This window comes from Enoplosus armatus, chromosome 10 (assembly GCF_043641665.1).
Source record: "Enoplosus armatus isolate fEnoArm2 chromosome 10, fEnoArm2.hap1, whole genome shotgun sequence".
NCBI classification, from domain to species: domain Eukaryota; kingdom Metazoa; phylum Chordata; class Actinopteri; order Centrarchiformes; family Enoplosidae; genus Enoplosus; species Enoplosus armatus.
The window spans coordinates 6,222,417-6,238,562 of record NC_092189.1 but is presented as its reverse complement, the minus strand read 5'-3'; the positions used below and the strand labels follow the sequence as shown (position 1 = coordinate 6,238,562).

General features: G+C 42.8%; 1 protein-coding gene across 1 annotated transcript in view; it reads left to right on the top strand.

The window, feature by feature from the left end:
- Positions 1 to 16,146, top strand: part of tenm1 (teneurin transmembrane protein 1) — a 138,943-nt gene that overhangs the window by 60,026 nt on the left and 62,771 nt on the right. The window contains exons 6-8 of the mRNA XM_070913178.1: positions 7,989 to 8,191; positions 10,388 to 10,595; positions 14,859 to 14,960. Of these exons, the coding sequence (XP_070769279.1) occupies positions 7,989 to 8,191; positions 10,388 to 10,595; positions 14,859 to 14,960 (513 nt within the window). The remainder of the gene's footprint in view (positions 1 to 7,988; positions 8,192 to 10,387; positions 10,596 to 14,858; positions 14,961 to 16,146) is intronic.

The window sequence follows — 16,146 nt, the reverse complement described above, 5'->3', positions numbered from 1 at the left end:
TATCCACTGGCATGAATTCCAATCAGTTTCTTTTGCATCAGGACTCTGGCTTGCATACATAACACACTCAATGAATGTTTCAACACTAGGAGAGACATCAGTCAAGAGATCAGCCTTGAACTGATTACTCATTTATTAGAAAGGCAAGGTAATTGGTTAATCATGTTCCCTCTTAGCCAGTCCGTGACTGGAATAGCCTTTCTCCACTCGGCCGTCTCTCAACTAGCCAGAGGAATTACTAACACCAATTTAACCCCATGACATGGGACATTAATTGTGAGTGTTCCAGGTCATGAAGTCAGGCAGGACAGAGCAACCTTCACGCTTAGACTCTGATGGATATTACACTGGATGCTGTTGGAGCCCATGTTCAGCACTTACACAGAGAATGTGCGAGCCAAACTGCAGCCCGCTGCAATTTAGGCAACCTGGGACATCCCTAAAGCAACTATTCTTGATGAATCCTCACATTCTGCGGATTAACACTCTCATCAGTAGCTAAATCCTCCTATGGAGCGTGCAGGGGTCATGGAATTCACTTCCGAGTGTTGCGTCACAACAATCTATTGTTTCAGCTCCTATTGCTTTATGTGCTTGATGAAAGCCGAGAAATCAAAATGGGCAAAGCTAAGCCGTTGATGCAGGGGGCTCAGATTAATAAAATTGGCGCGGTGGAGGTGGTCCCCGGGCAGAGCAGGGCCAGAGAGATTAGAGATTAGACTGTAATCCAGTGTGGCAGATTATCACGCTCATCCTGCTGTACCCATCACCTCTCACACCAAGAGACCACACAATCCCCTAGATTACACAGCGAAGGATGGTGAGAGGAGGCTGCTGGGAATGGAAATGATAAAAAAACACGACACGGCAGGGAGAGAGAGAAGAGCGAGAGTGATGGGAGGAGAGAGGAATGATTGATGGATACCAATCTACTTGAAGGATGTTTGAGATATCCGCCGTAAAAGTGGCAACACGCTATATAATTGCTGGCATTAAAATATAATTTTCATGAAGCAACTTATTAGCGATTTTCATGACTTCTGTCATGAAACAAAGCGGCAAAATGTTCTTTTTATTTTGGAGTAGATTATTTTATTCTTGATGCAATGCTATAACCACATGTAACAACATAACCGTGGGAGCATAAAGAAAGCTGAGGAGACTGATTGGAGGATAGCTATCAGTTTCTGCTTGTTTTGATATAAACTGATGACACAGTAGGGAGAGATGAAACGAGCTCGGCGGAATGATTGGAAGGTAGTAATCTTCTTGTATTCCTGTTCGTGTATTTTTAGGGTTGTTGTTTTTATGTCAACTTCAATGCCATAAAGATAGGCTCTCTGTTTGATTTGTTTGGCTCAGGATCAGGATCCGGAGCAGCAGAATTCTAATCTACCTTACGAAGCAGCTTGCAGCGGCGTGCTAGATGCTAATTGACATGTTGTGTCATCCGCGTACGGCTAGTGTCTCGTCAAGCCGTGCGTGCTGTGTTTTATGTTCGCCACTGCTATCTCTCCTGCAGTTTCCAGAGATCACCAGGAGCCCTTCTTAGTCCTCCACACATAAAAGCCTTGCTAATTAGTGCTACATTAATTGCCACTCACCCCATGATAATCAACCTCAGGCTGACGTGCATGTACACGCACAAACACTTCATCTTACCCTTCTCTTTTCCACATTTCTGTATCTGACATGCATGCATACGAGCACGCGAATATTTCCACACACACACACACACACACACACACATGCACTCACACACCGAAATTCCTCTGGTGCAGATGAAAGCACAAGTGCCCAGAGAAGGAATTTTCTGTCAGTGGATTCCCTGCCTTAATGAAGTAGATCGAAGTTTGAGAATAATATTTCACTCAACGTTGAACGCCGGATATATTAATGATATGAAGTGATACAAACTGACATACAGTAGCGCGGCATAATGCCTCATTATAATGCGAAGATGATGAAATGTGGAATGCCATCTGAGCCTATGCAATGATTGTATAAACTGCCGTATGAAAGGAGAGTTAGTGCCGAATTGTTTTCACTCTATCTGATGGTGTGGTGGGAAATAGTGTGTAGATGGATAGAATGTGACACAGACAGAGAGGAGGGCTCTTAAAGAGCACATCAATATTCTAGACTGCGTGCAGAGAGAGTGGAGGCTGAGCAGTGTGTATGTGTGCAGAGGAGTAAGAAAGTGTGTGTGCATATTGCATGCATGTATGTGGGGAGAGGGAGATGTGTCTGTGGGAGAGAACAGTGTGAGCATGTGCGTGCGTGCTTGTGCATGTGTGCAAATGCTGATGGACTGGTCCCTGTTACACTGGTCTCATTGATTTTCTCACGCTGGGATACAGTCTCGGGATGTAACACACACACCCACAGACACACACGCAGAGAAAATATAGATCATTTAGTGAACCCCCTGCTTGAGCGCTCAAGTTGAGAAAGCCTAACAGCGGCAACATTTCTGTCTGTTACTCAGCCTGCATTCAAAACATCTCGTCCAAATATAGCTGAAGAAATTAAATACAATTTCAAGCTGCAGTCAGTATTTACAGTGCAGATGACACATTTTATGAAGAGCAGAGGGCTTTGTAGAACTCACTCTTGACATTTGAGAGAAGTGGATTTGATGTCAAAGGCAAAAAAAAAAAAAAAAAAATCAAAGTCATTTTTTATCTTCTGGGAAAACAGACTAGAACTTCCTTTTTGATGAAAGATATCGCTTTCACCACAGTGTGGCCAAAAGAGGTTAAATAGGGTTCTGGGATACTTGTACTTTACTTGAGTATTTCCATTTTATGCTACTTCATACTGTTACCATACTGTAAAATATGACATATGTATATATACTATATTACTATATATTATATAATTTTACAAGAAAAACATATGAGCGTAGAAAAGACATCAACTTGTTGTAGATTGAAAAAGAGTATATAAAGTCGTTGAAATATGCTATTTACACGTTGATGCATCGGTATTAACAATCTAATGATGCAGCATATAATAATATATCACTCACAGGGGCCATGTCCCTGCATAAATGATTTTAAAGGCATGAATTAACTTGTAATAGAGTATTTTGTAGAATAACAAAAACATATATTTCTTTTAATCAGTTCTTTTTTCGGACTTTTCTGTCATTTTTGCTTTTTTCTGTACTCAAATGAAACAATCGCAAGGAGACACTGATTTCTTATGAGGGGTCACAAGCCAAAAAGGTTGGGAGTCACAGCTCTACAACATTACATGTTCATGACTAATTAAGCAACAGACAAAATTAACAAAAGCATCTTTAGGTATTAATTATTAAGAGTTTAGCACCCAAAAACTCAGTGTGCTTTGATCAGATTTGATTGACAGTGACATAACAACCCCACAACAGTCATGACTTTTTGATTTAAATGTTGCTAAATCCTTATTGATTACCTTGTAACTGAGACCCACGCAGGTAAGACCAGTAAGAGGAGCAGAACAGCTGATGAAGTAAATATGTTTTCAGAGCCCTTAAGTAGAGAAGAGAAATATCGGCTGTTAAGAGACTAAAAAAAGTGTGTGGACTTCGGTCTCGATTAAAATGAGTAGCATGCATATCTAGTGAGCTCTGGTTTGCGCCTTCCAGGCCTCTGCCCACACTAGATTAGTACGAGCTTAGAAGAGGACAATAAAAAAAAAACCCACAAGTCCTATATCCATTTGTCAATTTATACAACACATATTACATGTGTAACAATGGAAGTGCACTCAGAGTATCATGGAGTGAACGAGTTTGTGAACAGGCAGACTTGTCTGTCACAGACGTAGCCCGAGGCCCGATGGAAGAAGGTGAGGACGAGGAAGTAATGGAAGGCCCTTAGGCCAAGAGCATTATCTTCTCCTGACTCTGACTGACACTCATTAGGCTGCACAGTGGAGAGAGGCGGCTGAAAGCTTATTAAGCCAACTGCTCAAAAGGCCCTTAATTGAATCCAAGTAATTATAGAGACCTTGCCCATTGTGATATTTTTATTCATCCTGCGGCAAACTCAATCTCTCTTGCATTTGGAACACTATTAATGTTGTCTGCACCAATGTGTGTGAGATCCACACACATGCCCACGCTTCAATATCGACCGACGCTCACGCACATACACTCGCACAGTTCCGGTTCCCCCCAGACATGTCCTGTCACCAAGACCCCGGCTGCACTTTTAGTCTGTTCTCTGCTTCATTAGAATCTGAGGGATAATAACATTAATTGCAAAGACAGTTTAGTTCCTTTGAAAATAGATTACAGGTGTAATTGTTTTACCTGAATAACCCGCAGGCAAGAGAAATTAATTAGACCTTGTGTCCCAAGTCCTAATGTAGCTCATCTCTTTCGCTGGCCCGGCGCACACACACCACGCACACACACACACACTAAACACTCACTGACACACTGACAAATGGGCAGACAAACTCACACTGACTTTTAGAAACACACACTTTGTAAGACGGATGAAGGGTGACAATGTGGGGATGTTAGCTAGTCATTAGAGATGGGAGAAGTTAAGTTCAAATCTAAAACCATCCTAATCCAGATGTCCTGTGGCATAGGAACCTTTCAAGGGCTAATTTAGGAGAAAATATTGCCATGTGTGTACATGTGCTAGCATATTGTGGGTGAGTCGAGTCAATTGGGGCATTAGCTGTGTTATGTGCACAGCATGCGGCACTACCAGTATAATTGGCTGAGGCAGCATCATTATTACACTGTACAGTATGTTGGTTCTAAGCAGACCTGCCCACTAACCCTTTATCGCTTCCATCAAGGGCGCGTTGTGCTTGATGGCAGACATGAATAAGTTATGCAACACTTTCATCGCCCCTTTAAACAAGCTCATTTTGAAATAAACCTTAATACATTTTTTGCTTACAACTCGACTTCTGCTGCCAAACTAATGATGAAAAGCACAAGAGGAGATTCATGCGATGCCATTTATTTTTATTCGAAGTAACCGATCGCAAGTGTGAATTTCAAGCTGCTTTTCGTTTATTAAAGCCACAAAATAGCAAGGTGTGAATGAATTTTACCTCCCTGCTCATGCGTTGGCTTGTCTAAGCTTGTATTCCTTTTGCCTGCCAAGTAGGAATAAACAGCGACTTGCTGTTTTGAAAGATATTTTCAAAGAATGGTCTCAGGTTTTGCGCTGACATACATGGGGCTCCGGTGCCGGTGGAACACATTGATTGACGGCAGTAATCTGAGCAGCTGGGGGGGCCTAGAGGAGCCCTAGTCACCATGCCTCGACCCTCCCCTCTTTTTACTGGAGTTGCAGTAGTATTCTCTACTGCTGAGCGAGAGAGAGATGCAAGGAGGGTTTTTCTTCTTTCTTGCATCAGCAGCTGTAACTTGACACCGCCACCTCCTCTTTGGACATGGTCCTTCTATTCCCCCTCCTCCTTTTTCATCCTTCCTTCTACAACTCCCCCACCTCCTTTTCTCCCACACCCCACCACGCATCCTTGCGGCTGACCTGAGCGCCGCTTTCTGTCCCCATGTTGCATCAGACTGGGAGAGGCGCTATACAGTAATTAGCATCAGAAGGACCTGTCTGCTCATCTGCCCCCCAGCCTGCCAGTCAGCCTGCTCTCCAGCCCGCCTGCGCGCCTGTCTGCCCGCCAGTGTTCTGCCAACTGCCATGCCCTATTCATGTCCTATTCATCTGTTGTTGAATAAAAGGCTGCTTTCCTCGGGACATCCATCCCTCTGCTGGCTTTATTTTTTTTTTGTGGCGAGGCACAGGAGTGAGGATTAGCATTAAAAGGAATAGACTGCTGAGGTTGCCTCTGCAGGAATGCATGAATGCATACCTTAGTTCTGCCAAGCTGCTTTTATTCTGTTTGGTAGAGAATTTAGTACAGGGACAATTTATGCTTCACACAGGACACCTGTCTCCCTTTTTGTCTTTCATTAGAAACCTTTTTGAACTCTCCTCCTGTTTTCACCCCCCTCTCATGTTTCTTTGTCTTTCTTCCTCTTCCTCTATCCGGCTCTCTTGTCACAGCTCAGTCTATTTCAATCAATTAACCAATTAATCAATTAACTTTTTTTTCAAACCTTTAGTCCATAGGAGGAGAAGATAAAGGAGATAAAACATAAAAAGAAAAATCCAATGCTTTGGCATTTCTTAGTATGATATGTGACATTTTGTGAGAGGAGGTCTTAAAAGTAAGACTTCTGGTCAGAAAGAAACAAGACTAAGAGTCTGCGGCCCTGCTAGCAGCTCTGTGAGGCTGTTCGATGGTTGCGTCAGCATGCTAACATGCTTGCAATGACGATGTTAACATGCTGTTGCATCTAGCAGATTTAATGTTTTCCATGTTCACCACTTTTGTTTAGCTTTTAAGCATGAACACATTTGAATATATGTGATGAAATAAGGTCTTGAGCATGTGTTATTGATGAGGAGATTAGGGAAGCAATAGGGTCGTGTGCAACAGCAGCAAGCAAATGACAGAACTGGCTTCGCTTGGTTGTTTTTTGATGACTGAATTTGTTCACACTCACAAATCCCCTAACTCCAGTAAACTCATCAAAGAAAACTTTGAAGTTTGTCTTTGCTTTATAGAAATAAGTCAAAAGAGCCGTGCTCGCGGCTCTGTGAGAATGCAAGTATGTAATTAGGTACAGCCAGAGGTGCTTTGAGCTAAATGTTAACATGAGGGTGCTAACACGCTCACTGTGACAATGCTGACATGTTGCTGTTCAGCAGGTGTAATATTTACCAGGTTTAACATCTTAGGTTAGTATGTTAGCATGCTAATATTTTCTAATTATCACTAAACACAAAGCTCAGTTGACGCTGAAGTTATTACACTTCCTGAGGGGGACATAAATGTCCGTAACAAATTTCACGACAATCCATCCCATAGTTATGTAGACATTTCACTCAAAAAAAGTCAACCCCATGGTAGTGCTAGATGAAAGGTCACAAAGTGGTGGACCTAAAGCCACACCGCTAGCTTGGCTAAAGAGGAACAGCGTCAGGAGAAACAGGAGCTGCTCACAGACCTGCACTCTCTATCTGTGTGACAATACATGTGATATATGCCTCCTGGCCTGTGGGTGGGCATGGTGTCGCCATAATGGAGTGGTAAAGCTGCAGGCATTATAGATTGCGAGCGAGCGGCCTCGTCCATGAATCTGCCCCTAACTGTTCTTCTGCCTTTGTGGCCGTAACGATCGGCTGGCTCCCCTCTGTCACCGTATTTCCTCCATCTTAGTTTAGAAACCGAGATATATCTCTCCATAAAGGCCGACACAAAGAGGGCTGGAGAGCCTCGCCTGCTCCCCTACACAAAAGACTGGGGCCTGGTGGTTGATAAAGGCTTATGGAGAGGAGAGGAGCTGATGGCCAGGGGACTGTTGGAAAGACCTATTCTCTTCACACACAAAAACATGCTCTCACTCAAGACACTATCTTTGTGCCGTGACGCTGTTTGTGAATACGTGTGTGTGTGTGTGTGTGTGTGTGTCTGTGTGTGTGTGTGTGTCTGTGTGTGTGTGTGTGTGTGTGTGTGTGTGTGTGCCCCTGCCCTCCTCACTTTCTCTCATCCACCTTTCTGTCTCTCTTTCTTTTCACACACATGCTAACACATACACACACTCTTTCTTTCTTGTTAAAAGATGCTAATATAGCACATGACAAAGCCCCAGTAGACAGCTCTCATACAAAACACTTCCATTCTAAAGCAGTTCATCTTTATGCAGAGCCTATCCAAAGGACTGCCAAAGCAGGGTGTCTTGAAAAGCAGGATTTTCACTGGCGCTCAGTCATTCCCGATGTCTATTCAGTCTCTCTTCATTAGTACGGCAGCTGATCACACTGATGTTTGAGGACATCAGGTTGTTTATTAATTGCTCCCTCTGATACTGAATAGAACTCCCTGCCAACCTTGACAAATCTGCAGTATGTGACTTAACAATATCACCTGTCTGTGGTTTTTACCTGCAGAGAAGTGGGTGCGTGGTCGCGCGATCGACCGTGGCGAGGTCGACATTGGAACCCAGCAGAGCCAGGCAATCCCTCCGGGACTCTTTTGGAGGTTTTATATGACTGTTCACCATCCGACCTACATCAAGTTCAACCTGTCTCTCTCCCACAATGCACTGCTGGGGGTCTACGGACGCAGGAACATACCGCCTACACACACTCAGGTAAAGGAGACTCCTGTTGTAGACTGCTGTTCACCCAGACGGGCTTGTTTGCTGAAGTACCCCAGACCACATCCACGCTAATGCACCTCTTTCTCTCAGTTTTGGCCTTTCATCCACAGTTGCGTGGTGTCTTTTGAGCAAGCTGTCGTCACAAAAATGTGATAAAATTTGTGGCCTCGCGTGAAGTGCCTCCTAGAAGACAATTATGTATATGCCGTTATGTTTTTGCCTCTGATTGTGCAAAGGGATTTTTTAAACACACGAGAAGATTTTTTTAAGCACATGAATTATATTTTGTAAAATATTATTTTGCCAAGAATTGAAGTAGAAATTGAAGTAGGTTAGTTGTTAGCTGTTTTTGCACCAATCAGATTGCCTGCAGAATTCCGGAAAGGTGGAAATTGCAAATCACTTTTCTGATTCAAATTCAAATACATTTTGTTCATAGCCCCTGACCTTGTAGTTCATTTTGTAAAGCGATTGCATCACCAATCAAATGCGCTTCAGCACGTACAACAGTAAGTAAACGCATCACTATTCATACGACATGATGTTCTGTGATTCTGACTGTCTTCAGTTCAGTCATAAGATCAGTATGGTGCTGGTTCAAGCTGTAATGTTCAGTTTAGTACAAAACCAGACCTACACAAGCACTGTTATATGGTTTATAGCTCAGCAGCCCCCTTCTTGCTGCAGAGTTATCACATTATGATTGTGTCTGTGGTTCTCACACGCTGAGCCGACAATGGGCACGGTCAGTGACGATAGTGGATTCAGTATAGGAAGTTCAGTTAGAAGATTTGGGCTTAAAGATTTGTTCACACATGTACCTAGTTACTATGGAAGTGTGGAAGCACAGAAAATATCAGCCACACATGTCTACGTTGTTATTGTGGCAGGTACCTTGCTGACTTAAGCTGACAACTTCCTGGCACCTCTAACCTTGTCTGTGAACAGTCGTTTTAAATGTCAGTAAAGCCAGCCACACAACACAGGTGTCAATAAACTGTAGTTATTCTCCTTTTGTCAGACAAGTTTGCGAGCATACATTAACGATTTTGTCAATGTCTCAGCGCAGCAGAGCAGGAATTGCTGTCTGCTTGTTTAAGAGGTAGCATTTATGGGCCATGAACAATTTGCTATTTTATTCTTGTTCTGACAACAGAAACAGAAAATGCGTAAATGAGAACAATTCAACTGTGAATTTGGCTGTATTAAAACACTGTGTAAGAGATGATGGAAAACAGAGGTTTTACTTGCTGAGACTCTGCAGAGTAATCAGGTTTTGTCTGTCGTACCTCTAACAGATGTTGACTGTGATGCAAAATGTAGCTGTCAAGACATTTTGCCATTCTCCCCATGTGGACAGAGATCCTCACAAAAACGAAAGTGTGGATGCACGTCGTTTAGAAAGAGTGATTTCTGATCTTGTCGGGTCAGTGTGGATAAAATGTGTCTCAGGCACATTCCCACAAACAATACAGACACACATGCATACGTTGCACGCAGTGAAGAACAACACTGTGCCATGCACGGAGCCCGTATACAGACAAAAATACAACACACACCGAGTCATCTGCTTTTTAACATCAGTGCGCCCCGGCTCTCGCCCGCATGAAGAGATCTAATTAGCTGTTTTTGACACTAGTGTGACACACAGCCCTCAGGGGGAATAAGACTCAGCGAGTGCTTGCTAGTTCAAGGAGGTTTTAGGATGGAGAGGAAGGGAGGGAGAGGCGAGGGTGGTGGGGAAAGTTAAAGAGGGTGAGAGAGAAGCACAGACAGGTTTAGACAAATGAAATAATAGTCTGTTCCATTTGAAAACCTGAGTGGTAAAGTCTGCCCATGCTATTAGCAGCATGTCAAGTTGTTGAACCTGCCGCTGTGGAACATGTCTGGTAGAGGACTGAGCTGCCATGGATGACGATTTCCCTTTCCATCTTTGGATCCCTTTTTGCAATTCGCATCTGATATCCACATCTAATGCAATTCCCCCAACTTCTTGTATGCAGGCAGTTTTTCCAATAGCATTCAATTGGCAGTCTCATAAAGCTCCCCCAACAGCAGCCACACACCACTGCACAAGGTTTGGCTTGCAAATTTCCGTTGCATTTATGCGGGTTTTCATGAATTCCCGACTTGCTCATTCCAACTGAATGATATTGTTTTTGTCTGACTGTGTTACCTTGTGTTCAGTTCGACTTCGTGAAACTGTTGGACGGGAAGGCGCTGCCCAGGTCCTTGACTGATCCCGTCTCAACTGCCAAAGCTCCCAAAGGCCTGCTGCTGAGCGGCCTCCAAGAAACAGGCTTCATTGAGTACATGGACCCTGGCACCTGGCACCTGGCTCTCTACAACGACGGACGCAGCCTGGAGCAAGTGTTACTCCACAGCACACCCATAGGTGAGGAGAATCATCACAGAGTCACTAAACACATTTAGCATTAGCATATAATGGTATTTTGTGTAACGTTTCACTCAGAGTTGCTTCACTCTCTTGTCTTTTCTCCTCTTTAATCTGCTGAAATGCAAAAAAAAGGACATGGCCAAGAGTAGTTTGAAACTCATCGACATTTGGAGGGAACTTTTCCTATTATAAGAGTGAGCTTGGCATGGCAAGAGACAGCCGTTAGAAAGGGGAGGACAGCTCCTGTAGTAATGACAGGGCTTGCTAACTGCAGCTCATTGCTATGACACACACGGATGGCAGTGTAAATTGAAGGATGTGAATAATGCAAGAGTACGTGGCTGAATATAGACAAGTGGATAATTACCAGGGCAGTTTCTTCACTCCCACTTTGTCCAGTAGTCCTTAAGAGAATACAGTGTTGAAATAACAAAAAAAAAACAGTAATATCTTGGTAATTTATGCATAGCAGACAGGTAAAATGTTAAGTACAAAGCATGACTAGCTATTAAGAGAAGCACTCCATGAAACAGACTCCATTTTAGGATTTTCGTCCCACTTATCCTTAACTGGCTGTGCATTATTATGTTTTTATTCAGTAAATAAACTGGAACACTGCAGCCAGCTGTCTACATGCTTATAAGCTAAATATGTGTATCACCGACCTCTTAAAAGCCCAAGTTGTAAGCCAATCATTAAACGGCTCCATAGTGCCAAAACATTGTACGGAAGACATCTTTCATCATCATATTGACAGAGTCCTTTATATAATGACTGACAGCATGCGACAGCTAAACACAGATTTTATTTCAGAGCTGTCAAACATTTGTTGACACGTGTGCTGTCTGTAAAGTCTGGAATATACCAGACCTATTTTTAGTCTCACATTTAGAGCTGAACAGGAAACGGCAGCGTTTACAAAGAGTTAACATTTCCCGTTTCTTCTTCAATAATCAAAACAAATATAGACACAACAGATGGGCTGAGAATAGCAGCCTTTAGTATTTTTTTCAAATGATTAATCAAGTGATTTAGCTTGAAAGAGGAAAATAATATTAATGGATTGGTGTCAAAGTTCATTTCACTGCCCATTTGCACCTCTAACTAGGGTTACAAACAGACACTGCATTGTTTTGGTGGCAGAAAATCAAAGCCATTGAGCTACAGTGCAATAAATTCTAATAAGAAACACAGTACGCTGGAGCCCAGAGTGGAGCTTTATGGGGAGATGAGGGAGAAATGAGATGAGCTCTGTCGGGAAATTGAGCTTTTCCGCAGCAAATAGTAACTGGATACCACAAAGGAACAGGGAGCATAAATAAGACAATAGCAAAAGACCGTCGTAAAAATAAATAAATAAAATAAAATAAAATCGATACGGTGTACGAGTATGACAAGAAGGAAAATATGAGAACATGAAGAATATGAAAACAATACATGAAATGGTGCTGATGTGCAAAACTGTGCTTGTTCTCACAGAAACAAGGGGGACATACTATATGTAAAACATGTTTTGGTGTTTAAATGTGCTTGCAAAAGTAATGAGGTGTGCCGTAACATGAGACAGAAAAGGCTGTCAGAGATAATCACTGTAATCATCATCTAGATAAAGGTAAAAAGAAGAAAGGAGGAAGGTGTGGCAGAACAATCAAAGCCACATGTGTTTGGTCAGCTGATAAGTGACCTGTATCAGTCAGAAGACATTATGTTGTTCTGTCATCCATCTCACACACACACACACACACACACACACAGCATTCGGTTACATCTTAACCCGGTGCTGCTGCTGAGCGGGACAGAAAAGTGTCTGCACAAATGCTGATGTATATGCTGTAATATATGCTGATATGTATATATGCTACACTCGTCATCATTTCCCAGTGGTTCTGACTATAATGTAGAAATGTTGAAAAAGAAAAGAATAAAAAGGTGAAAGAACATCTGCTGATTTCAAAAATAGGCATCATTGTGTGGCCTCAAATTGAATTTTCAAACATCTTTTTCTCCGTTTTGTATGTAAAAACAGCAGCAGATGCAGAGGAAAGCTTTTTTTCTCCTCCGCCGTTATTGACATTTATATGTCACCCACAAAAGCTCCGGCTTAATGATTTCTGCCATTTCGCCACCTCCACTCCAGCCCCATCTTCTTTAATTCTACTCAGCCTATACCCAGGCAGAGAGTGGTGCTTCCTGCAGGGCTATTAATTATGCATAATTGCTATACTTCAGCTGTCATCACACGTCCACTTGAATATTATATCTTTTACACAATGGCCAAGTATGAGGAAAAAGTTTCACGTAGATACCTGGAACTTTGAACAAAATAGACGATCAACAAAAACAAAAAGGCGATGAGCGAGCGGCGGGATACTTCTAGTTAGCTGAGCAGCCATTTCATTTTTTCATAAATTCATAAAGCCCAAGGGTCATAAAGCATGGCTGAAACTTTACGGGCTCATAAAGTACAATTGGAATGCTTATTTGACCAATCAGATCACTTGGCTGGAAGCACCCATTTTATAATAGCATTTAACTGCAATAACTTATGGCATGAGTGATTTCTAACTGGAAAGGGTTTAGTCAGTGGGAAAAAAAACGAGTGGGCGTTTCACGGGTGCCCACACACATGCACACACACACACACACACACACACACACACACTATATGCTGTAACAAATAAAGACATGGCCAGCTATACATTACCTGTTAATTGCCTGGAGATTTTTATAGTTGAGACATTGACCTGAAAGATACGGAGCTTATTTCACTGTTACAGCCCCGCACCTCACCGCCCTGTGAGGAGTGTTCTGACGGATCGCTCGTCTCCTCTGGATTAAAAGCAACTCCGTGACCTTGCAGATGAGTTTTTGTTCATTGCATGTGTCAGGTGCCAGATACAATATTGGAATTTGTGTATGTGAGGCTTTTTTTTTCCAAGAGAGAGAGAGAGAAAGAGACACATGTGGAGAAAGGTTTGTGAGTCCTCCTGACTGTGTGGGAGAAAAGATGATTGCCACTCCTTCTCTCCATCAGTGTGACGATGACAAGTGATGGAGGTGAAAATGACTTTGGTTTCTGTAGTGATGCGCTGCTATGGAGGATAATGCTGTGCTGCTGGCTACTGGCAGGGCCTGTCTCATTAGCATGTGTCACACGCGCCTCAAGGCGGGTGTGACATAATAACTTTGCGTGCATGTGTTTGTAAATGTGTGTGTGTGTGTGAGTGTGAGCGAGCCATGCCACTGAAGGATTTGTCATCCATGCTCCCTGAACAGAGCGAGCCAGGGGACTGCAGTGGGTTGACTCTGGAGTCGTTCCCTGTTCAGGGGAGCCGAGCAGGACGGCACAGGGTCAAATAAAGGATGACATCCTTGACACCCTTTTTAATTACTCTATCTAGCCTAGATAGAGCTCGCCTGGCACAAGACAACTAGCAGCACAGTTCAAATCCCCAACTCTGCCAGCCTCTGGGTATTTCTCCACCAGAATCTTCCATCTCAAGTAGGGCCGACAGATAGAGCCCAGCAGGCTTATATAATGCTCTAAAGGCATCGAAGTGCTCCCCCTTTTTATCTATCTTTTCCATGCTGTCTGTACCCGGAGAATGAGGTATGACATGATGGACATATCAATGGGAGAAAAGGAGAACGGTGAAAGTAAGGCAACTAATTGTAGGTGGAGGAGTGTGATGAAACGCACGCATCCAGATGAGACGAAGCACTAGTAGGACCAAGCATCACATTGATCTTCGCCGTGCCGGGAGCGTAGCTACTGTAGCGACGCAGCATTACCCATTCTCCACTAACTTGTGCACTCACAATGTCAGATTTTATGTTGTTCAATCTCGTTCCAAACTGCGCCCTTGTAAACAGTTTGTTGATTAAGCCTTGATGTTTGTAAATTTGCGCGCAGTGTGTTTCCAACCTGTAATGCAGTATAATGTGCTTAGTGCTACTGAATGTAAGTGAGTGCTTGGCCATTCCCCAGAGAGTGATAGCAGCTGGATCAGACTAATCTAATATAGCCCCTGAGTCTGGGGAGCCATCCATTGCTTATCAGATCTCTCATTCAATAACAGAGAGCCATGCCTGCTTATGGAGTTACGTGTGGAATATTGTATATACGTTTTTGGTTTTCTTTCTCTGCCTTTTTTTATGTCTGATTTGTTAACGTATGTGTGTGTGTGTGTGTGTGTGTGTGTGTGTGTTTGTGTGTGTGTGTGTGTGTGTGAATGTTTGTGTATGCGTGTGGTTGTGCAGACTCAATGGATGGCTGCTCCACAGACTGTAATGGAAACGGAGAGTGCGTGGCCGGACACTGCCACTGCTTCGCTGGGTTCTTGGGTCCTGACTGTGCCAAAGGTGAGAGATATCTGATAAAAGATAAGGCTGACATTGTTTTATATTTTTCCGACAGGCAACAAACTCCATGTTTGTTAGAGTGTCTCTCAATACTTTCCGACCTCCCTGCCCTGTCTGTGACACTAAGCCCCGATACTTCTGCTGTAATTTGTTTCTAAAACTTGTTGCAAATATATTGCTTCACTTTTAAAAAAGGCTCAATAATTTACTAAAACTCAAAAAGGAGCAAATAGTGTATTTACAAGGGACTATTTTCTGCTGTTAATACGCCTTTGGTCCACTAGAAGTTATTTACAGCACCGGCGGGACCTTTCTTTATCTTCTGATTATCTTAAAACTGGCCCATACAATATACATAACTTTATTCCTCTGTTTTATAAGTATATTATGTTATATTTTAGTAAGACCACCTATCTGTTTTCTGCTGTTGTACCATTTTAATTTGCTGTTGATGAACATGTTCACCTGTGGTCGGGATAAATTCAGCATAATGCACATTTATGTCCATGTGGAGTTTCTCTTCTTCCTGTTGCTTCCATTCTGCTGTTTTCTAAGCACCGTGAAGTTGCTGTCAATAGAAACTCTTCCTACGCATGTGTTTCACATGAAAAGCCTTCTAGCAGCTCAAAGGGCACCGCCCCCCCACAGATGTTAAGTTGAAACATCTGCAGGAAGTGTTTTATTGACAGCAACTTCACAGTGCTTGAAGATTGTTCAAATGGGAGCCACTGAAAATAATTAGGGAACGAAAATAGTATTTCTGTTAAAAAAAAAGAAGCTCAGCGCAGCAGATTAGTGAGTGTGACATGTCAAGGTTTTTTCCTTTATTTGTTTGTGGTGGCCCCTGGCTATTATTAAATCAAGGCTTTTATTTGAATACCATTTATGTCCAGAGTAATTACAGTATTTGCGATTGACTTCAAATAAACTGCAATGGCCTTGTTCATCATGATGAAGGAACATGTCACCCAGTGCAACAGTGTGGCTCACTGGTTTTTGGACGACCATGGAGTACTATGGCACAGAGCAATAAGCTTTATCAGGGGTTTGTTGACAATAGAAAAATAGAATACATTCCTTTAACTGCAACTTGTCCATATGATCTTCACAGCCCTACCTGTCTCTTTCACTGCCCTACCTCTCTTTCATTTGTTTCTGTCTCTCTATCGTCTCTCTCCCTCTTGCT